General features: G+C 35.1%; 1 protein-coding gene across 1 annotated transcript in view; it reads left to right on the top strand.

Moving 5' to 3' along the window:
* pyd3 (beta-ureidopropionase pyd3) overlaps positions 1-26817 on the top strand; it is a 224886-nt gene that overhangs the window by 56470 nt on the left and 141599 nt on the right. The window contains exon 4 of the mRNA XM_090409693.1: positions 6201-6362. Coding sequence (XP_090265819.1) covers positions 6201-6362 — 162 coding nt within the window. The remainder of the gene's footprint in view (positions 1-6200; positions 6363-26817) is intronic.

Genomic DNA, 26817 nt, shown 5'->3' with positions numbered 1-26817 from the left:
TCACAATACCTATTATACATCTCCTTAAATCTATTCACTGTTGAGGCACTTGCAACCACCTCTGGCAATCTATTCCACTCATTTAACTAGTAAAGAACCATGTCTGCACATCCTTACTAACCATGCTCTTGTACAACTTCCACGTGAGAACCCTTGTTTTTCATTATAATTTCAAAATAACGAGTCACATAGTTTTATGAACAGTTAATAGTAATCACTTTCCAAAACTTTGAAATTGGCATATATTCAGAAAGGTAAAGGTTTAGATGATTTCATAGTATTTCAAGAAAAAGATGATCAGATTTGAATTTGTTGGAATGAAGAGTCATAATCTGGTTCCAAAGAACTCTGTGTTTAGTTTCGGTAGCATGGGAAGCAAGACCAACTTGTCAGATTATAAAAATGCAATGTAGTACACCTTGGATTCTAATCTCAGCAAAGTGGCTAGTCTGTCCAAAGTAGCAAAATTATTTTATTTTAAACTTATTTTAAATTATGATGAAATATTTGATTATAACATTTTAAAAGCACCTTATCTTAATGGAGGGCGAGACCTTTGGATTTTTATAATATTAAGAGTAAAGAAAATGCTTGTGCAAGAAAATGTGGTACATTTTCTTGCACATGCATGCCTACACACTCACATAGAAATAAATCTTCCTTCCTTCCTGTTTTATGCTTTTATGCTTAACTGTAGATTCACACCATGCAGGCTTTCAAAACCAGATCCGATGGAATAAGTTGGTTAATTCTTATTCCTATAATGTACTATGTCTGTATGTTGTGTGTTCTTCTGGCTGGTTTACCTGTTTTGTAGGATGAAAAACCCAAGTGTCCAGAAGGGGAAAAACCCTGCCATTTCCATGTGAGACCAGCTAACTCACCTTCAATTGACAAGCTCTGATAAAGGTTCTTCTTTGAATCCTAGATGGGATTTAAACCCAGGTCTTTCCACCTAAAAGGGCATTATCAAAATTGAGTTCCAAAGGCTTTATGGGAATAAATCTATGAAATAGTTTCTGAATAACAGCAGCAAACAAAACAGCAATTGTGAAAAATGCATCGATCTTTGTAGGATGGATAGAATTATATCACTAGCTGTATCAAACCTAAAGATAGCTGCTTGGTAGTACAGATATGAACAGTGGCCAGAAACATTATCATTAGTATTTATTAGTAAAATATATTGCAACAGTTTATCTACTGTGTAAGTTTGTAGTATTGAACTATACAGAATAATGAAATTTCTGTAATGAAATAACCAGAGTAAAATTTATCTGACTGACTGATATTATTTCTCATTAATACAATAAAATATTCCCATTAAATAAATAAATAATAAACAAAAATCAATCACAGTATCATTTTTGACCTAGCCGGTATGTATGGAAAGTAAAGTTGAATTGATTCGTGCCAGTTTATGGGGGGAGGCGGGGAAACTACGTGAATTGGAATGAAGATAATTTACCAACTAAATTATTCACAAGTTGATGTTTCACCAGTTCAAGCTAGGATTATCAAAGACAATTTAATGATACACACTTAGACTGGGAATGAAATGAATTTTTAATTGCATTACTCCAAATATTTTAACCAGTAACTAATTAACTGGTCATCATTAGTGCATTAGCATAATCACAAGGTAATCATAATCACTAGAATAGAGAATATTAATCCTATTTACAGAGTTGAGCCACATGCTGGAATGCCACATAGCAGGTGGTTAGAATGAAATAGGATTATGATTAAGGCCCAAATATAAAATTAAATTTGGGCCTTAAAATTAAATGTTTCTTCTGGTATAGAACCCCAAACAAAGATGTCAAATAGAAACTATGTTTTTATTTTGACTAATTTCTTTGTTTCACTTCATCAGGAAATAACATGAATAAAATGTTTAAACAATTAAAGTGTGCATTCACTGTTATGCTGGCTGTAACAAACTGTTGATAGATACAAGCGTCATGATGGAGTAAACAACAATAAGATTAAAATTAAGTGATTTGAAATAAAATTTAATTATATGATGAAATGAATGACACATTAAATTAAAATGGGGAGATGCACTATTGTTTGCCATTTATGAGAATGAGATTCTGCCAAATTTTGCAATACAGAAACATTCATTACAATTAAAATTTTGGTGGTATAGAAGCTTTAGTACTCTCTTTAAATAACTGTTCAAACCTAAACCTGCACTGAAGTAAAAGGCAAGTATAGGATCATAGGATATTGTGGTCAGTGTCCACTCCATGCTGAGTAAGGCCGGATTTTTCAGATTTATTGTTGTTGATATAAGATTGGTGTTCTTGTAGTTGTTTTTCAACAGAATGTCCTATTTGTTCAAAGTACAAACATGTTGAACCTGATAAACATCAGGGAGTGAGGGGCCTTTCTTTCATAGGTGGTAACCAAGAGGAGATTTTGTCGATAGGGAAAAATGTAGGAACTAAATTGTATCTTTTCTGGATCTTAGCATTCATCTCAGAGATGTCTGGGATAGAGACTCGCTGTACAGGTTCAGGATTCTTGGTGATGGCTTTAAAAAGTCCAAGATGCATTTTAGATTTCCTTGAGGTGAAGTCATTCTGTAGAAAGATGCATTGGATGGTATTCAGTTCTTGTTTTTTTATGTTGAGCCCATACACAAGAGGTTGGTTGATCAACCTATGGTACATTAGTGCTGTGTATGGGTGGAGAGCTTGGGAATTTTAGCAGATAACAGGTGCTCTGTAAAGATTTGAAAATGTCAATTTTTTTATATGGATTGTGTGCTGAATCTTATATGTCACAGCCTTGTGAAGGCAGGTTTACAGTGAACAGAAGTAGCAAGTATTCCAAAAGGGATATGGCAAAGGAGGACATCCAAAAAGGCTAATTTTCCATCTTTTTCAATAGTGAAGTTGATATATGGGTGAAGACTACAGATTTTGGTTAAATAGGTAGGTAGAGATTCTTCTGAGTCTCGCCAGATAGCAAACACATAATCTACATATCAAACATAAAAGGAAGGTTGGGGGTTGTATTGAAGAGAATTGGAATTCCTCAAGATGCTCTAAGTAGAATTTGGAAATTGCAAGTAATAAAGGGCTTCCCATAGAAGTTCCTTTGATCTGCTTGTCGAGTTGGTTTCTGCACATGAAATAGCCTGAGTTCATTGACAAAGTCACAGTTAGCTATGTCTGGAGGGAACTCTTCTAATAACAGTTGGAGAGTGTCAGCCAGCTAGTAAATGACTGGATATCAAAGCTAACCATGAGGTTTCTAGGCTGAATGGTTAGGTGTTTTTTATTTTTGTGAGAAAATCTGAAGACATCTTCACAGACACACACACACAAGCCTCTGTCAAGAATTTTCATCAGATTTTCTGACCCAAAAAAAAAAAAAAACCCTTACCCTTCAGCCAACAGACCTCATAGTATCTTTCATCTGTAGGAACCAGTTCTATAAGCAGATTGAAGGAACCACTATGGGAAGCCCCTTGTCAGAAAAGTTGCCATTTTCTACTTAGAGCATCTTGGGGAATCCTCTTCTCTTCAATACAATCCCAATCTTCCTTTTGGATTTGATATATAGATAATGTATATGCTATCTGACCAGACTCAGAAGAACCTCTATCTACATTTTTAACCAAAATTAGTAGTAGCCTTCATCCAGCTCTTAACTCTTCCAGAATACTTGCTACTTTTGTTTACTATAAACCTGCCTTCACAGATCATTACATACACAAAATTCAACATATTATCCATTTCAAAACATAGGCATCATCAAATCTTTGTCCAACAGAGCACATTATCTGATCCAATTTCCAAGTTCTCCAAGAAGAATTGAGCACCATACAGTGCATCTTACTACAGAATGACATCTCTGACATGACATACATGACATCTCTGAGATGATTGCTAAGGTTCTGAAAAGATACAATTTAGTTCCTGCATTTTTCCCTATCAACAAAATCTCCTCTTGGTTACCATCCACGAAAGATTAACAGCTCTCCTCTCTTCCTCCCTGGTGTTTACTAGGTTTAATGCGAGTGCCTCTGTTCATATTTTGGAGAAACAGGATGTTTTGTTGAAAAATGACTACCAGAACACCAATCTTATATCAACAACAATAAACCTGGAAAATCTGGCCTTGCTGTAATCTTATTTTATTATTGCTACCCGTTAAATGGTCTGGCACAGATCTCAGCTCTGCAAATAGGACTAACATTCTTTATTCTTGCTTCACCTTGTGATTATGCTAATGCTTTGATAATAGTCAGTTAGGTTCTTGTCAAAATATAGTAATAAAAATGATGTATTCTTGTATGTGTCTAATAAATGGAAATAAAACAATATCAAAAACAAGGACATTCATGCACTGCCTCCCATGTGTATGAATGTCCTTGTTTGCTGCCCTTTGTTGTAATCTTCTGTGATTAATTCTGATTTGAAGATAAAGCAGCGTACCAGAATTTGTGTAGAATCACACCATCATTTCTGCTGCAGGTTAACTTCGTTCTTTAGAATTTGAGCTACTTCCAGGAACAGTCTGTGATTTAAATTGGGATTTGCAGTAGCTTGGTTTTTTTTTTTTTTTTTCCACCTGATGCAGTGGTCTTTTTTCATGGCATATTGTGCTAGTCTGCTTTTTGGTTGTCCATACTGAATGCACTACTTTTTTTCTGATCAAGATGGTTCATTCTCTGTTTGAAACACTGGCTCCCACATTGACAGGGGTACTGTAGATACTGTAGATACCTGAGAAGTAATGAGGATCCTGACAGTCTTTGTTTGTCTCAGAATGGTGAAAACTTTATTCAGAGGCCTGTAGATGGTTTTAATTCTATTGTTTTTAGAAGCAAACCTAATCTCCATGTTGTATCTTTAAGGTAGCTTAGAAATATGGTGCATGTACAATCTGGTGTGTGTGTATGTGACTGTGGAGGATTGTTCATTTTATGGAACAAATCTCCCACCTGAGGTTTCTATTGTTTCTCTTTTGTTCAAATGGTGTGAGCAGAGCTTTTCCTGATGCATTTCCAGTCATGAGGATGAAATTCACTCTGTTCTAGAGGTTAAAGTTTTGAAAATTCCAAATTTCTGGATAGGATGGCGAAGTGGCATGTAGATATCTGCATGTATGTGTGAGCTTATTGTAAACTGAACACAAGAGGGACTCATCTTATTGTCTTGAACAAAAGTATCCACAAAGGCTATAGCTTCCCATTCTTTTTCCTCTTCATTGTTATAACGAAATTGAGTTATGGGCTATGTGGCCAAATGACATATACATTGTCTAATATACCTTGTACTTTGGGTTTGGGGGAGAACTGAATTTAGTGCTAAAGTTTCAAGATTCCATGTAAATTAGTAATAGGAGATGGAATTGGTGAGCCCAGTGCTATCTGTTCAGGTTGTATAAAGAGCTGACTGTTTCAGCTAAAATACCCTGTTTCAAGTTAGCATTTACAAATGTGGGGGGGGGGGGTAGCAGGGATTTTGAAAAGGAGAACTAATGTATCTATTGTCTACTGATACATTCGTGAAAAGGAACGATAACTTTTTACCCTGTAACTTGAAATTGTTACATAAATGATATTTAGGGCATTTTGTTCTGCTTGTCTGAAACTCAATCTTGATTGTTTAAAGTCAGATTTTAGACAAAACACTAGATTGCATGTATCCTGTATCAGAAACTTCTGTTTTATCTTGCCTTCAGTTCAACACATTATATTTTTATATAAAAGTCACATGTGTGCCTTGTAAGAAAGGAAGGCACATCTGTCTAAGCTGAGATGGCTAACTTTTAGCATTTTTATATAATAGTTAACTTGAGAAGTATTGTTGATAATATGACAGAGAAAAAAAGTAAGAAAGAATCATAATTTACTCTTTTGGTGAGAAATACATTTTTATCAAAATTAAAGAATATGTTGAAGATATACATACAAGGATTTTTGCATAATTTGAAATGTTTACTTTAATCCTTGATAATACTGTATGTTTTCTTTTATATTCATCTTCACATGCATATATCCTTTGCTAAAATCCTAATACAACATAAAGAGGAAAACTAATTACATTGTAGATGAAGTTGAGGCTTTTTTATTTTCATCTGATGGTTTGCTAAACAATATATAATTTTAAATTATTTTTTTTTACAACATAAAATGAGTAATTATTGTAATGCATTTAACTTGGTTGATTGTTTTTCAGCTTGCCAAGAAGTTTAACATGGTTATTATTTCTCCAATTTTGGAGCGAGATGAAGCTCATGGAGATGTATTGTGGAATACTGCAGTTGTAGTATCTAACAGTGGTCGATATCTGGGTAAAACTCGGAAAAATCATATTCCTAGAATTGGAGATTTTAATGAGGTAAATTACAGAAAAAAATAGTTGTTTGCTTTCTTTCCTTTTCTATTTTCTTTTTCAAAAATATAAATTTTTATAATTTGCAGGTCTTTCTTTCTCTCTCTCTCTCCACACACACACACATGAGAATTAATGCTTGCTCAGATATGCCTCTGATTGCTTATCTCTTAGCCTGGTTTTGTGTGGTATCAAAGAGGAAACTGGATGAATCTAGTACCAAATGATAGCTTGTATAGTGTTTGTATAGTAATTTACTCACCATTATCATAATTCCAAGTTCATGCAAGTGGTTTCTTAAAGTATCACTTCTGTGAACAAAGAGTAAAACTGTAAACTCCTTTGTCTTAGACTTTGCACCTTAGAGGAACTTAGTAGCTCAAGTTGAAACATCATAGTATTACAAGCTTGGCTAAATGGAAACACTAGGATGGCAGCACATGATGAAATTGACTTTGTGAAGGCCCTTGATTTGCTGTATAATGTTGCCAAAGTGAGCAGTAATTTAAGAAATGATTTAAAAAAGGACATACTATCTGCAGTGAGTGAGCTAACAAAGGTATTCAATGAAAAATGAAACAAAAGTATCAAAAGAACCACAGTCCACTACAACTAAGCAGGTGCAGTTTAATTGAGCTCAATCTATTCTGTTATACTCGCAAGTCATTAAAAACAAAACTAAAAACAGATGAATCTAAAAACAATCCTTGCTTTAAATTAAATCATGCTGATGGCTCAACTAAACAGCAAACAAACTAAGAATATCATAAAAGAAAAAAATGGATCCAAGAACAGAATCGGAATCACAAAAATGAAAAGCATTAATAATGGAGGAGTCTTAATCAAATCCATAGAAAAGACAGACATAGACTTACTGCATGATGAACATGTTAGTAGCAAATCCTGGTAGGAAATATCTTCCAAGGCTAATTATCTATGATATTCCCAGTGAAATCGATACAAACGGTATAATAGACTCAACATGTCTAGAGAACAAAGAACTCTTCACTCATTCAAAGATTATTCGCAAATTTATCATGACAACTTAAAAACAAACGAGAGGAACCTAATTTTGACCAGTGTCAAAATACTGTGGAGAATTTACTATTTCACAACTATGCAAGTGTTCTGAAATGTTTTCACTATAATAAGTTCCACCATAACACATGTGACTGTTAAGGGAAAACAGTTGTCCATTCTGGTCTGAAGAACACAGGCTCAATTAATGCCCATGAAATTAACCTGAGATGGACTGTCTAAATTGCTATAATCATATTAAGCACGAGAAAACAAAAATATGAGGTTAACTTGCAAGCATTACTTGCCTCACTTGCTTTCAAATAAACTTTCAGTGATCTATAATATCAGTACAAAATCTGTGGCTTTCCAAGTAAATGTAAAATATTCTCTAAAGGTTAAGAAAGAAAGAGAGCTGCACTTGTCATGAACCCTGAAGTTCATGCAATCTTAATTTCTCAGTAACAACAGCTAGGACCGAATTAGACCATTAATATATCCATACAGATGTTCTACAGAGTTTTGTTTATCCATTTAGTGTAATTTATGGGTGTGGAGGAGACTATTAGAAATCTCATGGACTGCAAGAATGACCAATAAGAAGATTTTAGAGAATATAAAGATAGAATGCTCCTTGGAGGTAATGATCAGAAGTTGATATACTTCAGACATACTATACAAGCTGATGAATCATTGGAAAAGGCAGTTATGTTGGGGAAGATTGATGGAATGAGAAGAAGACCACAAAAGAGTTGGATGAACAACATAAGAACTTATCGACTTGAACTTACAATTACTGAAAGAAAGGACAAGAGGCCGAGTGGGATAGAGAGACTTTGTTCACAGGATCACCAAGAGTCGAAAACAACTGGATGGCACTTAGTAACAAGTTATGCATAGTTAATATATCATGTTTACGTGTAGCGTTAACTTTTTAAGAAGTGAATGTAGCAGAAGTTTGTTTGTAGTTCACTGCATCTAAAATTAGTATTATATGAAGGTGGTCTGAAAGTTCTCGGCCTCGACCATAGATGGCAACACTATCAGCAAGATTTTTTTTTTCTAATTTAGTACATCTGTCATAAGCATCCATGTGAAATTGCAAGTCATTCTATCAAGTAGTTTGCTTTATACTGCTGTCTGAAGCAAGTGTTGTCTGTATCCCTTGAAATGGATAAAATTGAGAATCGTGCGGTTATAAAATTCTTTGTAAAAGAAGGTTTAATGCCAAAAGAAATTCATTTGAAGTTCATAAAAGTTTATGGGCACTCTTCTCCTTCATTTTTGACAATTAAGAAATGGGCTGCAGAGTTTAAACGTGGCTGTACCAGCCTTGAAGATGATCCATGTCCAAAAAAGTGTAACAACACCAGAAATCATTGATCAAGTGCATGATATGGTATTGGATGACCGGCGAATCAAAGTGTGTGAAATTGCTGAAACTATAGGCATTTCAAAAGAATGTGTAGGATGTATTTTGCAAATGAAAAAGTTTTGTGCAAGATGGATGCCACACTTGCTCACAGCAGATCAAAAACACACTCGCATGAAAATCTCTGAACAGTGCTTGGAGCATTTTAACAAGAATAAAACTGATTTTGTGCATCGATTTATTGCTATGGATGAGACTTGGATTCACTATTACAAACCAGAATTCAAACAGCAGTCAAAACAGTGGACAGAAGTCAGTTGTTCAGCACCAAAGGAGACAAAGTCAGTTCCAGCAGCAGGAAAGGTCATGGCATTAGTATTTTTGGATGCTAAAGGTATTTTATTATTATTTATCTTGAAAAAGGTTTATTTTACAATATTATTCCGATCTTTTAACCAGACTAAATAAAAAAATTCGTGAGAAAAGACCCGGTTTGCAGAAGAAAAAAATCATCTTTCATCAGGACATTGCCTGCCCACAAAGGTGTTTTGGCAATGGGAAAATTAAGGGATCTGCACTATGAATTGTTGGAACATCCACCCTATTCCCCAGATTTGGTTCCCTCTGACTTCTGTCTCTTCCCAAAACTAAAACTCTTCCTTGCTGGTCAGAGTTTTTCTTCGAATCAAGAGGTGGTTGCATCTGTAGAGGGGTATTTTGCAGATTTTACTGAGAACCACTAAAGGGATGGGATAATGGTGCTGGAGCATCGCTGGAATAAATGATAAATGTATTAGTCTTAAGGGAGGTTATGTTGAAAAATAAAAATAATTTTGAAATTATAAATTCGTTTTTTCATTGTTAGGCCTAGAAATTTTCAGACGACCCTCATAGTTTAATCTTTATGTATACATAATTTATACATAATTTAAAAAGACTTACTTAGTTGACTGAAAATGTGAGTTTACTGCTTTCAAGCAAAGTGCAGTAAAGATAACATGTAATATCAGTGGTGTTCCTCATTTGAAAAGAATCTGGTAACTAGTAAACAGCTGAATAGAGCTGGGGGTGAGAGAGAGAGAGAGAGAGAGAGAGAGAGAGAATGAATATGTTGCTGATATGGAAGTTTTTGCAAGTGCCATGAGTAGCAGTCTTTCAGATAGAAAGATGTTTTAAAAGTTATTTTAGGTGTTAGGTTACAAATAAATTTATAGAAACTTTGGAACTTGATAAATGAAGTTTTTCATTTAGGTAGAGAAATGTTTTTGAGATATTAAAGGTTTCATTAGTATAGTAATAATTTCATGGCTGTTTCAGAGACAGCTATAGGATGTTGATTTTTCAAGTGTTTGATCAATTTTCCCTTCGAAATCTTTCTTAAATGATTCTTAATCCTGAAGAAGAAACATAATTGCATGATTTTTCTGGAAGGCATTTTATAAATAAAATAAAATAAATAGAGGTGTGAAGACTCAATTTACTTGATTATTGTTGAAGTTAACATTGAATTTTGAGAATAATTTTGAGAATTTTGCCAGCCTGGTTGGCTGAGTGGTTAGCATATCTGCTCTAGAGCCGAAAGGCTGTGGGTTTGAAACCTGCCATGTGCATGGATGTTTGTGATTGTCTGTGAAAATACTAGTGGTGGATGGCGTTGGTGTAGTTGTGGTTCGTTGTAGTTATTATTATTATTACATAACACCTCCAGGGAGTCCAAATACTCATCGAGGGAGGATACCTACTCCACAACTCTCCATTTCCACCAACTGCAACTACTTTCATCATCTACCGCCGACCACCACTAGTATTTTCACAGACAAACATCCATGTCCACACCGGGATTCAAACCTGCATCCTTTTGGCTGGAGAGCAAATATGCTAACCACTCGGCCAACCAGGCTAGCTGGTTGGTGGATTGAGTGGTGGAGACTGAGAGTTGCAGAGTAGGTACCCTTCCTTGATGAGTCTTTGAACTCCCTGGAGGTGTCACATAATAATAAATAGAGAATTATCATAGCAAAATACATATATTTAAGATCTTACTTGTGTGCTTAGATTTCAGTGTAGAAATCTGATACCACTCACAGCCTATTTTTACAAATGGTGCAATGGACGAACAGGATAATAATAATTAAACATTTTACACAGTACTAATTGAAGTTATGTACCTTGGAATCGGAATGTTGCATATAATTAGACTACCATTGCAACATAAAATGCAACCTAGAAAAATTGGGCAACATTATGGATTTTATTGGAAATCATCGCAATGGTTAGCAGTGCCCATTCTGTTTTATGGTTTAATGAGCATTTAAATGAAAAAGGTAAAAATCTAGAAGAGGTTTTAGCTGCCGATTCCCTATACATGCTAAAAAGATGATACTAATACCCTTACAGGTATGTATAATGCTATGCATTATGGGAAAGGTCACTATCCAGACCAGTTTCAACCTTTATTGAGGTCTCATCAGTAGGAGCCAGACCCAGAGATGATACTAAGGTTCAGGCACAAACTTGTTTGCTTACACTTGGATAAAGGATTAAACCAAGAATATAATTTCTTGGTATCTTTAATTTTAGTATAACCAAGTGGAAAACTTCCAACTACTGAAGAAAGAGCCAACAGGCTTCAACAGGCAAAGTATGACTTCCAACAACCTCTAATCCAGAGTATTTTAATAATAAGGTGTGACACCTTTTGGCTACTCGTATACAAAAATATGACTTCTGCATTATTTCAACTTTAGCTGGAGAGACAAATATCCAGGAGTAATAATAGACAATAAATTTAACTTCATTGAGCACGTCTCATAGTTGTCAACAAAAGCTTACAAGTAGTAAACCTTCTAGCCAAGTTAGTAAGGATAAACTGGGGATTAGCCAACAAGAGCTGAAGACAGCATATACAGGAACCATTCTACCATTCGTGACATATACTGTACCCATCAAAAATTGAATACAGTTCAATGCCTTGTTGCCATATGAATAATTAGAAGATATAGGACGATACCTTTTGAGGCAGCATGCATTATTTCTGGTCTAACACCAATCTTAAAAATGCAAGAATTCTATTTTATATATAAAATTACTTCTGGAATATGCAACAGAAATGTCGCCATTGTAACCTTTATGAAATTCAGCTTCACTACAGCAAGTAGCATCACCCAGTTAAGAAAACATGCATTAAGGAGAAAGAAAGCTCTGAAAGTGATGAATACAGTATATACACTGATGGGAGTAAAACAGAGGGAAGCATTAGTTGTTCTTTCTTAGTATATCACAGACAGTCCATCATACAAAGACACTGATTCATACTACATCACCTCTGTTCAAGTAATTGAGCAGAACAACTTGCATAGTTAAATTACTGTCACATCTCCAGGAATTAGAACTCCGTACCTCTCATCAAAAGATGACAGTGGTTTATAGTGACAGTAAAATCACTATAGACACCTTTCTTTGCTTTAATAGAGCAAATGAGAAATCTGGTAAGGAATCTCATAACTCATAATAGAAGGATGGGAAATTATGTTCTGCTGAGTGAAGGCACATAATGGAGTAGCAGGAAACAAGAGAGATCATTTAGCTATATTTAAAATCTACAAATATCTAGAAAAAAGTTATGAAAAGTATTCAAAATCAGCTATAAAAACATTTGTGAAGAAATAAGTGTAAATTTGTTGGAACAAGAATGGAAAACATCTAAAAACAGATCATCCACAAAGGAATTAGCACCAACTATCAAAAGCAGACTCCTGTAAGTAGATGTCATCTCTCCATGTATTACTTTGCTACCAATAGGACATGGCAAATTAAGACATTACCTACATATATTTATATTCCATTTTCTGGAATTACCATTCTGCATCTATCATCTACACATTCAACAGACTGTCGACCATCTACTCTTTGACTGCCAGTTGCTGGACTCATCCAGATGCCTCTAATACAATACATCATCAGCTCAGGAGACAGTTGGCTGGTGTTAAAACAGAGACTTGTCCAAAACTGTTACTTAAAATTATTTAATTTTACTTATAAGATGAATTTCGGTTCTTTGTAATGTAATATATGCTACTCAGTCATGATGATATGTGTAAATTTAATTTACATTTATATATGTGTGTGTGTGTATATAAATGTTAATTATATTCTGTAAATACATGTATTATGTGCATTATATGCAACTGGAGCCTGTAGATAATAAAATTACTTCCTGGTGGGGCTATTACTGGGAAGAGGAAAAAAAAACACTGCAAGTTCTATCTTTCATTTGATTTCAACCAAATTTGGAATGTAGTCGTTTCTAGTGTTAAGGCCCTCTGAGCAAATTCAGCTTAATTGAACTAAAATGAAGGGTGGATTGGGTGCATCCTCTGCAGACACACCTTCAACTTTCAAGTTGTATTCAACTGTTTTGACCCATATTTGGAATATTCTCTCTTACATTGCTATTAGTCTGCAGACAATTTCTGCACAGCTGGACAAAAATAGAGGGAGAAGAAATTACACTGCCACAAGCACAACTACAAGTTACATCATTCAACTGGCTTGACTATTATTATTATTATTATTATTATTATTATTATTACGGGTATCTCCATGGAGTCAGTAGACTCATCGCGGGAGACCCAAACTAGCAAAACAATATCTGTCATATCTCTTCTTGAATTCATTTACAGATGAAGAGCTCACAACAAAGTCAGGCAATGAATTCCACTCATTCACCACCCTCCAGGCAAAAAACCTTGTTCTGACACCTTTGTTAACCACACTCTTCTTTAATTTCCAGAGATGACCTCTTGTTCTTCCATCACTATCACACAGCTGAAACATTTCCCCTGCATCAATCCTATAAAAACCTTTTAGTAATTTGAATGTTTCTATCATATCCCCTCTTCTTCGCCTATCAACCAATCTCTGCAATCCACAAGCTCTCAATCTTTCAATGTAGGGAGCATTTTTTATATCACTCACCAACTTGGTCACTCTTCTCTGAACCCTCTCCACAGCCTCCTCATCTCCAAGGAATCCAGGTGACCAGACCTGAGCACAGTAATCCAAATGTGGAAGTATCAATGCTTTATAAAAGGGAATAATAACCTTTTTATCTCTGGATGTCAGTGTGTTCCTCAACAACCAAGTAATCCTATGTGCAATCTTGGACACCTTAGCAATGTGTCCTCTGAACTTCATCTCCTTATCTACCAATACCCCTAAGTCCCTAGCCTCATCAATCTCTTGGAGTACCTTTCCATCTATGTAGTACACAGCTGGTAATCTTTTAATCCCAAAATGCAAGACTTTACACTTTTCCACATTGAACTGACATCCATTTTCTTTTGCCCATTTTACCAGCTTATTTAAATCCTCCTGCAAACTTTCAACATCAGCTTGATTTTTTATTGCACTACACAACTTTGCATCATCAGCAAACAACTGAATATCTCCCTTTAAGCCGTTTCCTATATCATTTATATACAAATTAAACAACATTGGCCCAAGCACAGAGCCCTGAGGCACACCACTGGTCACCTGCCTCATTCTGGACTCGGCTCCTCCATACACCACCTTATGGTATCTCTCCCTGAGCCATTCTCTTATCCATATCACCAATTTAATATCCATTCCCATCTGCTCCAATTTGCGTAACAGTGTTCTATGGGGTATCCTGTCAAAAGCCTTAGCAAAATCCAGAAGTACCACTGTGTAGCCAGTTCCTTTGTCCAACTCTGATGTTATTCTATTATGGATAGTTAATAGATTGCTAAGGCAGGATCTACCTTTAACAAAACCATGTTGGCCTCTATAGAGTATCATATCCTGATCCACCCATTCTTGAATTTTGTCTTTAACCAACTTTTCCAATACTTTTACCACTACTCCTGAGATGGTGATTGGTCTGTAATTCAATACTGCAGTTTTAGAGCCACCCTTATGCAAAGGAACCACTTTGCCTAACTTCCACTCCCTAGGGACCATACCAGAGTTCAAACTTAAATTAAATATCCAGGTAAGAGGGGTTGACAATTCATTTGCACATTCACGCAACACCCGAGCTGATATTCCATCTAAGCCTACCACAGTGTTTGCATTTAAGTTCCGCAATATATTTAATACCTCTGATTCTTTAGCTTCAATTCTCACATTAGGTATTGCTATAGGTATAGAGATATCCTCACTTGGGTGATAGACTTTTGAGAAGTGATCACTCAGTAACTCGACTATTACATCTGATTTTGTCACCTCAATACCATCAGCACCCACTAAGGTTATCCTTCCGAAGTCATTCTTCCTCTTACTTGCCACATAGCGGAAGAACTCTTTGGGATTACCCTTGATCTCTTTGGCTAAGGTCTTCTCATAATCTGATTTAGCTTTTCTTACTATGCTGGTAACCTTCCTAGCTTGAGCCTTGTACTGCTCATGGGTGTCCTGATCGCCCTTCTCCTTGTAAGTTCTCCATAACATTTTCTTTTTTTGTAGTTCAAGCTTGATACTACTGCTCATCCATCTAATGCCTGCCTTGTTTGACCTCCTGACCATGGGGACACAATCTGATATTGCTTTCCTCAGATACCCGCTGATTTTATCCCAAGCACTGCTAACATCTTTCCCTTGCAATATGTTCTGCCATGGGATGGCTGCAAGCTCACTCCGAAGCTTGTTATAATTGCCTAACCTGTAGTTCCGTACATACCCCTTCTTAATAGAAAAATCCACAGATTTTGCAACCTCCCAAGTCAATACCACATGATCGCTTTCACCAACTGGAGGTAACGAGGTCACCTTACTTATGCATATAACCTCTGAACCAATAACCAGGTCCAACACTCTCACACCACGTGTCCCTTCAGTTACGTGCTGTTTCAAGTAATTATCTCGTAGCAGATGTATGAACTCCATTTCCTTTTTGCTACGTGATATTTCCTCCTCCCAATTGATATCACCATAATTAAAATCCCCCATAATAATCACTAAGCCTTCACTCATTGCACTAAGTTGCTGATGCATGAATTCAATATCTCCCCCTGTACTCCCTGGCCTGTAGCAGCATCCAACTGTATATTTGGTTGCGTTGGTCACTATTTCGCACCAGACTGCCTCAAATGAACTCTCATTCACATGTCTATCATCATGATATACTACTTTCTTTGGCTGCAACACATCAGCTATCATCAACAGTACTCCTCCTCCTGTTCTATCTTCTCTATCCTCCCTGAAAATACTGTACCCATCACATTCAATTCCAGTGACCACATCTTCTGCTGACAGCCAAGTTTCACTAATGCCTACAACTTTTGGTGAGATTTCACTGACTAATGCCAAAAATTCTTCTCTCTTATTTCTAATGCTTCTAGCATTGGTATACAAAAATTGCAGATTCCCTCTAGATCTTGTACCGGCTTTAGAACTGATATATAAGTCACTAACTACCGTAGTCCTATGCCGATTTTTTTTCCCCTCTCTTCTGCAATTTATTCTGCCTATAAGGATCAATAAATACACAATCAGTGCTAAAGTTTCTCTCTCTTACACTCAACCTTTTCAATATTAGTTTCCCTGCCCAATAACTTCAACCTGTTCAGAAAACAATAACTTCTTCAATCTCTTATGTCCTTCCATGTTAAGATGCAGTCCATCTCTAGCATACAACTGCCTTTTTCCTTCAAACACACTCCAAACATCAACAAACTCCAGACCTCTTTTTCTGCACATTCTTGCAATCATATCATTCATTATCATTGCTCGTCTACTTAACTCGTAATTGTCAAAACGAGGCAGCACACACACTATTCTCCCATTGACACTTTTCCTCTTCAGAATATCTAATAATGTTCTTAAATCTAGACTATGTATTCCTTGATTATTTTTACCTACTTCATCTAAAAAATATCTCATAAAAAATTTCATATGTAATAAAAAGGCATTACAAATTATAAGACTTATTATTAAACTGACCATAGATTTTTAATTCGTACGTATGTTTGTACAATACCGGTTTCGCTAGTAACTGACTAGCTTTCTCAAGGCTTGCACAGTACAAAAAAATGGTAAATGCAAAAAAGGTTTAAGAATACAAAAAAAAAACGTTAGTACCTGTTAGGTAGCTAAGGTAACATGTTCGTGTGACATTTCTACTCAGTATCATGAACATGCGTTACATGCAAACGTGTAATATGATTATTTGCGTACTGTAGTTCTCTTGAACTGAGGGAATTAATTAGATTTTTCCAAGTATCGTTCAGTATGGCCCCTTGATTTCTGTTTAGGTTGCTGCCTGTATGTAGCACTACTGCTGCTTCTTTAAATAATCGTTGTCTGTAATCTTTGTCTACATACGGCATAGAGATGTTATTCCAGTCTATAGTGTGGTTTGAAGTTGAAAAGTGATGTGCTAACCCGGAGGTGATCGTTCTGTTGTGATTTACATCGCCAAGATGTTCTTTCTGTCTTATTTCCAGGTTTCTCGAAATTTGTCCAATGTAGGAAAGACCACACGTGCATGGAATATTATACACACCTGGATATTTATAAAATGGAACACTGTCTTTAGGAGATCTTAGAACCTGTCTGATGCTAGTAGTTGGTTTAAATATAACCCTAATGTATAAGATAGAAAGAACATGTTGGCGATGTAAATCGCAACAGAACAATCACCTCCGGGTTAGCACATCACTTTTCAACTTCGAACCACACTATAGACTGGAATAACAGCTCTATGCCCTACGTAGACAAAGATTACAGATATCGATTATTTAAAGAAGCAGCAGTAGTGCTGCATACAGGCAGCAACCTAAACAGAAATCAAGGGGCCATTCTGAACGATACTTGGAAAAATCTAATTAATTCCCTCAGTTCAACAGAACTACAGTATGCGAATAATCATATTACACGTTTGCATGTAATGCGTGTTCATGATACTGAGTAGAAATGTCATGCAAATGTGTTACCTTAGCTACCTAACAGGTACTAACGTTTTTTTGTATTCTTAAACCTTTTTTGCATTTACCATTTTTTTGTATACTGTGCAAGCCTTGAGAAAGTTAGTCAGTTACTAGCGAAACCGGTAGGCAATATTGTACGAACATACGTAGGAATTAAAAATCTATGGTCAGTTTAACAATAAGTCTTGTATTTTGTAACATTTTACGACCAAAAACATGTATAATAAAAAGGCATTGTTAATGTTAATATTTTAATTGTTGAAAATGTAAATGCTGCTCTGAAATCTGACTGGCACACATTGAATTTGGTGATGAAATATTAGGGACAATAAATATTTGACATGTTAACATTATTATTATTTTTTTTAAATAGCATGATATGTCTCCTTAAAAAAGGTTGAGGTCTGGTAGCATGTTGCCTTAAATATGTGATAAAATCTAATGCTTGCCTAAATTTCAAATTCATCCACTTCAACTAGGAATAAAACTTGTTCCACCTGAATTTAATACTTTGATAAAGTGATCATTAAATAGTTATTATTGTCTGCTCAACTCTCCATTCATCAAGGTCATTCCATAATTATTCCTCCTTCTCTTCCTAGCAGCCATATAAGAAAAGATCTCTCTCTCTCTCTCTCTCTCTCTCTCTCTCTGGAATTTTGTACTCCCAATTTCCTCTCATGTTCTAGTTTCTACTTTATTGTTGTCCTCCATCAACCTTCTTGTTTATACTTCTGCTATAACCTCTACTTGATTTACATTTCTGTTTGATCCCTCTTAGTGATCCATTTCATTTAGTCTAATTATCCTCCTCGTTCTAGCTACTAATCTATTTTTTTTTAAGTTGTTCCATCTGTAATATAGCCTGTTTATCATACTTGCCTGCCTAGTAATTCACATTAATCCTTTACCTCTTGAAACTTTCACATGCCTACTCATTTCACCAAAGACCACACAACTACTCTTTTTAAATGAGTGTGGAGATGGCATCTCATCTGCTATGATATCCTCTAAATATATGTCTCAGTATCTAAACCTCATTGTTTATGTGACAGTCTTATGTTAGTTGGTGATTTTAAAAGTCTGCAGTTATTCTGCTCTGTCACTTCCTTCCTCACTTTATTGGAAGTTGTTCCACTTGGTTATATTATAAATTAAAGATACCAAGAAATTATATACTTGGTTTAATAATTTATCCAAGTGTAAGCAAACAAAGTTTGTGCCTGAAGTATTTTCAGGACTGGGACAACTCGTATATACAAGCTAATGACTTCACATCAGGTTGAAACCGATCTGGGTAGTGATTCTTCCCATAATATGTACTTTGCATCAGATAATGCAAAGTACATAAATATGTACTTTGCATTATCTGATGCTAAGGCAAGTGATGTGAAGTCATTAGCTTCTATATACGAGTTATCCCAGTCCAGAAAATTACTTCAGGCGCATACTTTGTTTGCTTACTCTTGGATAAAGGATTAAGCCAAGTGTATAATTTCTTGGTACCTTCCCCACTTTGTTGTCTAAATTTCAGTTTTGCAAAACTTACGCACAACACTTACAGACCATACATGGCCATTCACAGTCGAGAGAAATGTAAACAAACTTAAAGATGCAGTATTAAATCATAACTGCATAAAATAAAAAATTATAACAGTTCATTCATTAGTGTATAGGCCAGTGGCATAGCTAAGGGGGGCAGCACTTTGAACCTTTTTGAACTTTTGCAGTTAATTCTAAAATACAGTCTCAAGAACTCATTTCCAAATATTGTAATACTACTGCAAATTTTCTTCACAATTGCTGCAAGTGTCTAGTTGTGAGAGGAGATTTTCTAAATAAAATTGATTAAGAATTACCTACATTACTATAAAATAGACTTCGCCAATGTCATCGATTTTGCTAACAGAAAAGCAAGAAAATAACATTTTAGAATGTTGAAATTAAAGTTTTACTTCAAAAATAAACATAGTGTTTTAATTTATTTCCCTATACTTCGTTTTGACTTTTTGTAGTATTTTTGATGTGGGGCGGAGATTGAGAGGGGCGGAAAACTCAGGGACCGCCTCAGGCGGCAAAAGCTCCAGCTACGCCACTGGTATAGGCTAGTCTACTGTAAAGCAATCATATTGATTGCACTAGGCTACCATAAAGCAATGATTCAACAAGAATAGAAATAAAATTTAAAACATTTGTTTATAAAACTAGATTATTAAATGACACAAATATACAATGGCTGTATGTACAAAGATTAACCAATATTTAGATGAAATAAAACAAAATGAAGAAATAGAAATAGAATGGCTTAATATAAAAATGATATTAAATACAGCAGCAAATGAAAGCCTAGGAAAGACCAAAAAATTCATGGAAATGGAAAATCACTTGGAAAAGATAAGTTAGGTTCAAAATTATATAAATATGTAGGAATAAGGCTCAAAGAAAGACCCCTATTATTTTTAAATAAAATCTATTCAACAAGTAACACACCAATAGAATGGAAAAAAACAATTGTGATCCCTATCTTTTAAAAAAGTAGTAGAGATAGCCCTAAAAATTATAGAAGTATAAGTATTTTAAATTCCTGTTACAAAATATATAGCAGAATTTTAAATAACAAACTAATAAAATATTCTGAAAACTTTATTTTAGAAGTACAGAATGGATTTAGAAAAGGACACTCCTGTATAGACCTGGCCTTTTGCCTAAAATTAATAATAAAGAAAAGAAAATAATACAATTTAGAACCACATATTACATTTATTGACTTTGAAAAGGCATTTGACAAAGTTAAAAGAAGCATTTTATTTAACATATTAAAAGAAAGACAAATACTAAATAATATTCTAAAAGCTATCATAAGTATATATGAAAATAATCAAATACAGATAAGATTAAATTATGAACTATCATGTTCGAGAGAGATAAACCAAGTCCAACAGGGATGTCTCCTTTCAGCAACTCTTTTTAATATTTATCTAAATGAAAATAAAATGGAATAAAAATTTCCATCAAGGTATTGAACTTCTCCTACTGTGAAAACACTCTCCTTTTTGCTGATGACCAAATAATTACAAATTCTGAAGATAACTTACAGAAAGATATTTTGAATTTAAATGAGATAGCTAAATATTATGGAATGATAATATCAACCGAAAAAAATCAAAAACGATGGCCTTTAAAGGACAAGATCCAGTAAGAACTAAAATAGTAATAGATAACAAGATTTTAAAACAGGTGACTTCACTTAACTATCTAGGATGTATGATTACATATGAAAATGAAAAAGATATAAATCATAAAATTGCAAAATATTTAAAAATAACAGGTGTAATTAACTCTATATTTAAACATAACCTAGTTCAAAAACAAACCAGACTAAAAGTATACAATGCATTAGCCCTACTAGTCCTATTGTATGGAAGTTGAATCTGGACAATAAAACAAAAAGACAAACATTAATAACAGCTGAAATGAAGTTATGAAGAATTAAACCAGGAATCAGTAATAGGGGGAAAAAAAAAAAAAAGAATATATATATATATATATATATATATATATATATATATATATATAAATAAATGGATGGAACACGTCGAAAGAATGAAAACAGAAAGATTACCACAACAAGCCTTAAATTAACAAACCACTAATCAATCAATCTACTAAGAAAAAGAAAACCAGGGCATCCTCTTAAGAGATTCAACGATGACTTCTAAGGCCAGAACAGGCCACCCTAGGCCTAAATCCTCGACAAGCATGATGATGATTGCTGCTTTTTCATTATTAATGCATGAATCGTTATAAATAAATACGAATAATTTCTTTTTCACATTATCTTTTCATTTTTGATGTCTAGTGTTAGTAATACGTATAACATCTACAGTGTTTTGTATCATATAAGACTATATTGATGTAGGTACTGAGAGACATATGATTCACCTTGTAAACAGATGATATAAACTTACGGTATCGATAAATACAGTATATTACTGTAAATGTATTTTCACTTCCTTATGATTTTTCCGTAATATCATTTTCTTTCCTCTAGTACTTTATTGTAAGAATATATAGTATATAGATTGGTAGTACATCTGCTACTAATGGCTCACGAAAAAAAGTTAAGCAAGTTTGAGCACGGTTAGTAGTTGGAAGGAGTTCAATCATACGATGCTGTTGGTACACTCTCCCTCGATGAGTCTTTGGACTCCCTGGAAGTGTCACATAATAATAATAATATAATACATACACACCTACAAAATGTGTTAATCGACTGTTTGTGTTATCAGTAAAGCTTCCAGTCAACAGTAGGCTATTAGTAGTTAAGTTTTTAGGCAGTCAAAAGTCATGTGGATTTTCGAACAATGTAGTTGTTAGGGGGCCCCCGATCCCCAACGTTGTTCTAGGGTCAACTGTATAAGGAACAAACCAAATGGATGCATTGATTGAGTTTGTTCACCCAGAAATTGTTGGAATAAGTGAAACATGGTTGGATGAGGATGACATTCTGACAGGAATAGAGATGGAATGGTATGATATATTTCGTGAAGATAGAAAAGATAAAAAGGGAGGTGGAGTGCTATTGGCGACAGAAAAAGAGTTATGTCCATACAAGGTAGAGAGATGCAAGAGCAAAATAGTGGCAGTGGTTTTGAGGCAGTATGGTGTGAGATAGTGGTAAATAGAATTAGATGTTGCTATAGACCTGGTAATGTTGAGAGTAGAGACCATGAAATTATAAGCAAATAGGAAAAGGATGATCATAATGGGTGATTTTAATTATGGAAATATAGATTGGGATGATGAAATAGCAACCAGAAGTAAAGAACCTTTTTATGAGTTTCTCAAGTTTTTCAGGGACAACTACCTGAGGCAGTATATAACATGCAAGGATTGAGGATCTTGGATTTGATTATCTCATCAGAGGATGCTATAAATGAGGTGTCAGATCTCTCCCTAGTTGGTGATAGTGACTATGATCAATTATCTGAAGTGATTGTGAGAAACTCAGGAGACAGCTTGCAGGTGTAGCATAGAATGAGGATTTGGGTGGAAAGGATAACAATCTAGTAGAAGCAATGTCTAAATGTATTCCAAGGGTCAGAAGGTTCAATAAAGTAGGTGTGAAATGGATGAATGAAGAGATTAAGCATGTGATACAGAGCTAAAAGACATTATGGAGGCAGCATAAGCTGAATGGTAATAATCAATTCCATGAAGGACATACAAGGATGGTAACTCAGTTAGTAAGAGTAACAAAAATGTAGTATGATTAAATTAAATGCATTTCGTCTCAGGATCCAGTTCACCCTAGAAGAGGAAGTAAATAAACAGTTAGCCTTTTTAGATCTTTTAATTCTTCGTCAACCAGATGGCACCTACATTTCTCATCTTTTCAGAAGAAGACTCATCCAGGTTGTTATATTCATGCTAAATCTGATTATCATCCCAGTCAAAAGGCTAGAACTATTGAAACATTAATACATACGTCCTGTTTCTTATGTTCTTCAGGCGAACTGTTGCAGAAAGAATTACAACATATTAATGCCACCTTTTTATCTAATGGTTTTAAGGATTCTTTCAACCAAGAACTTTTAATAATTATGGTATCTCTACCTCTTCAAATATAGAAGAAATAACTTGCATTCCTATTCCCCATGTGCAAGGCATTAGAGAATGCATAGTGGAAGTTGTTAAACCACTGAATAAACCACGCTAGCAAAGGTTGGTCAATTGGTAGAGCCTCTGCTACTAATGGCTCTTGCAAAAAGTTAAGCAAGTTTGAGCGTGGTTAGTAGTTTAGAAAGGATTCAATCATTCGATGCTGTTGGCACGCTCTCCCTCGATGAGTCTTTGGACTCCCTGGAGGTGTCACATAATAATAATAATAGCTCCTGAATATTTTTGTTGCCTTTTTCCCCATCAGAAAAATCTTCATCTTTCTCACTTGTCCTGAGGACAAGCTTCCAATTCTCTATTATCCAGGCATCTACCAGATTCCTTGCTCTTGTGGGTTATCTTATTTCAGACAAACAGGCAGGAAGATCTGTTTTTATTTGACTAGAAGAGCACAAGTCTTTTATTAAATACCACGAGCCTGAACAGTCTGAACTTGCAGAGTATGCTATCAACACTAGACATAGAGTTCACTGGAACAAGACAAGAGTTCTTAAAAATCAGTTCTTCATAGAATGGCTTTATAAAGAAACATGTGAAACTTTCTTTACTCTCCTATCTTAAACAGATCCAATAGTCTATACTATTCCCCCTTTGGGGGCGATAGTACTTTTTAAATCAGCTAATTTTTCCTAACTTTGTTTTATCTAAGTATATATATATATATATATATATTAAGGATACCAAGTATTTTTATAAACTTGGTGTATATATATATATATATATATTTTTTTTTTTTTTTTAACAAGTTAGGAAATTTACTGACCTTTTTAGTTATTTTACATTATCTACTTTAGGTGCAGCTTTTTACAATTATCTGTAAATATTCACTTGCCATTTTGTGATCTTTTAGTGACAATGTTATGATGCTTATGTGAAAATTCTATGTCAATAAAGTATTTTATGTGAGTTTTCATCTGGTTTTATAATTATCTTAACACGTTCGCTGCCACGCTACTTCGGCATAGTCTGTTCCCGTACACCAAGCAATTTCACTTCTTCAAGGTTAGTACGGTAATCTCGTTGCTGGCGGTAAGCGTCATACGAGTATACTCATAGTTGGCTTGTGCAGAGCATATATGAGAATACACAGTTTTGATGCTAGCTCCACAAGCCAAGCATTTTTCACTTCTTCAAGGTCAGTACAGTAATCTCGTTGCCGGCGGTAAGCGTCATACGAGGTATCTGGCTTGTGTAGCTGGTTTACCAACTATGAGTATACTCGTAGTTGGCAGCGAACGTGTTAAATGTAGTATGAGCAGCAGTTAGCTAATAAAGCCAAAAAGAATCCTAGGGCGTTCTTTCGATATGTAGCCAGCAAAAAAAAAAAAAAAAGATCATGGAAGGATGACATTGACTGAGGGAAAATGGGAAGAACAACTGCTGCGGAAGATATAGTTCAGATACTTAATGAGCAGTTCATAAAGGTCTTTCATTCCTGTGAATGTGACACCATGGAGAGTTTGAGAATAGTGGATGTGATAAGGAGGAGAGATTGACTGTGAGTGAGCAACAGATATATGGTGCATTGAGCAAACTTGATGTTAATAAGCCTGTGGGACTTGATGTATCACCACATATTTCGAATGATTGTGCCAGAGAGTTGACATATTTATTTAATATGAGTCTTACATATTAAGTTCTAAAGGAAGGCAAGATTGTGCCACTTCATAAGGGAGGTGATAGAAATCAAGCATCAGGTTATGGGAACATCTGTGTGTCAGGTGTTGTGGTTAAAGTGTTGAAGAGGCTGGTGAGAATCAGGATTCAGAATTGGGTTGATAAAAATGGTATTATCATTCATTGACAGCATGGATTTGCTAAAGGGAGATCATGTTTTGGTAATCTGCTTATTTATTACAATAAGGTGATGGCTTCATTGGATAAAGGAGATGGATGCATAGTAGTATACTTAGATTTTGCAAAGGCTTTTGATAGATTATTACATGATAAGTTGATAGTCAACTAGAGTGGATGGGGTTGGATATTAGGCTGGTGCATTGGAGATCGGCTATCTGATAGGTATCAGCAAGTTGTGTATGGGTGGGAGCAACACCTCGGAAGAGGAAAGTCATTAGTGGTGTGCCTCAAGGGTCTGTTTTAGAGCCATTGCTGTTTAACTTGTATGGTAATGATATTGAGGAAAATTTGAAAGGGGATATTCAGTTGTTTGTAGATGATACAAATTTAGGACAAATTATGAGAAGTAGAGCAATGTTGTGGCCTTACAAGAAGACTTCAATAGACTGATTGAATGGGCATGGGAGTGGAGATGCAGTTCAATGTTGCAAAATGTCATCATCATCATCATCAAATTCCTGCCATGTACCCTCAAGGGGTGTACAGGATATGACAGTACTACATGAAAAAATTACATCATTACTAACTTCCTATCTACAATTTTCCTCCAAATCAGTCTGTTACTTGTCAAGACTCCAACATTATCAGATCTTATATTTCTATTGTCTAAGGCACTTTGTACCGTATCAATCCACCTATATCTAGGTCTTCCTCTGGGTCGTTTTCCTGCCAACCTGGCAGAGAACACTTGTTTTGCTAATCTTTCCTCTCCCATTCTATTTAAGTGACCATACCATCTGAGATTAGATCTGCTAACGCATTCCTGGATGCTGACAATGTCAAGTTCTTTCCTAATATCCTCATTTTTAATATGATATTGCCATTGATGCCATCTGTTCACGCCTCTAATCTTTCTCAGGACTCTCATATCTGCGGTCTCTAGTCTTTGGTCAAGTGTTTTACTTCTGACCCAGCACTCAGATCCATAAGTTAAAATTGGTTTGAACACAGTCTTGTATACAGCTAATTTAGTGTTCCGACTAATTTCTTTCTTATTCCATATGAATTTATTCAATTGACTTCCCACGATACCAGCTTTGCTGATTCTGTTGTCTATTTCTATATTTAGTTTACCATCTTCAGTAAAAATTGTGCCTAAGTAGCTGAAATGTTTTACTTGTTCCACAGGTTCTCCATTCACAACACAGTTGACATTTTCAATGATTCTGCCTATTTTCATTGTCTTTGTCTTTTTATTGCTGACCTTCATACCATATCTATTACAACAGCTATTCAATTTAGTCAGAGAATCTTGCAGACTTGTAGCGGATTTATTTAGAAGTATAACATCATCCGCATAAAGCAAAGAGCTGACATTAACATCTCCAATTTTGATATCAGGTTTAATACCACATTCCTTCATAATGTGATCCATATAGATAATAGATAACAGAGGGGATAATGTACATCCTTGTCTCACACCAGATTTAACATTAAACCATCTTCCTGTACTTCCTTCAATTCTAACTGCTGACTCACAACTCAAATAAAGACTAAGTATTGCTTGATATAATGCCCCATTGACACCATATAATTGCAGCGTATTGAATAGCTTCTCTCTTGGCACCTTGTCATATGCCTTTTCCAA

Source organism: Typopeltis vanoorti, chromosome 20 (assembly GCF_054136105.1).
Source record: "Typopeltis vanoorti isolate ZY-2024b chromosome 20, IOZ_Tvanoo_1.0, whole genome shotgun sequence".
NCBI lineage: Eukaryota > Metazoa > Arthropoda > Arachnida > Uropygi > Thelyphonidae > Typopeltis > Typopeltis vanoorti.
The sequence above is the reverse complement of the archived record's forward strand: the minus strand, read 5'-3'. Positions and strand labels throughout refer to the sequence as shown.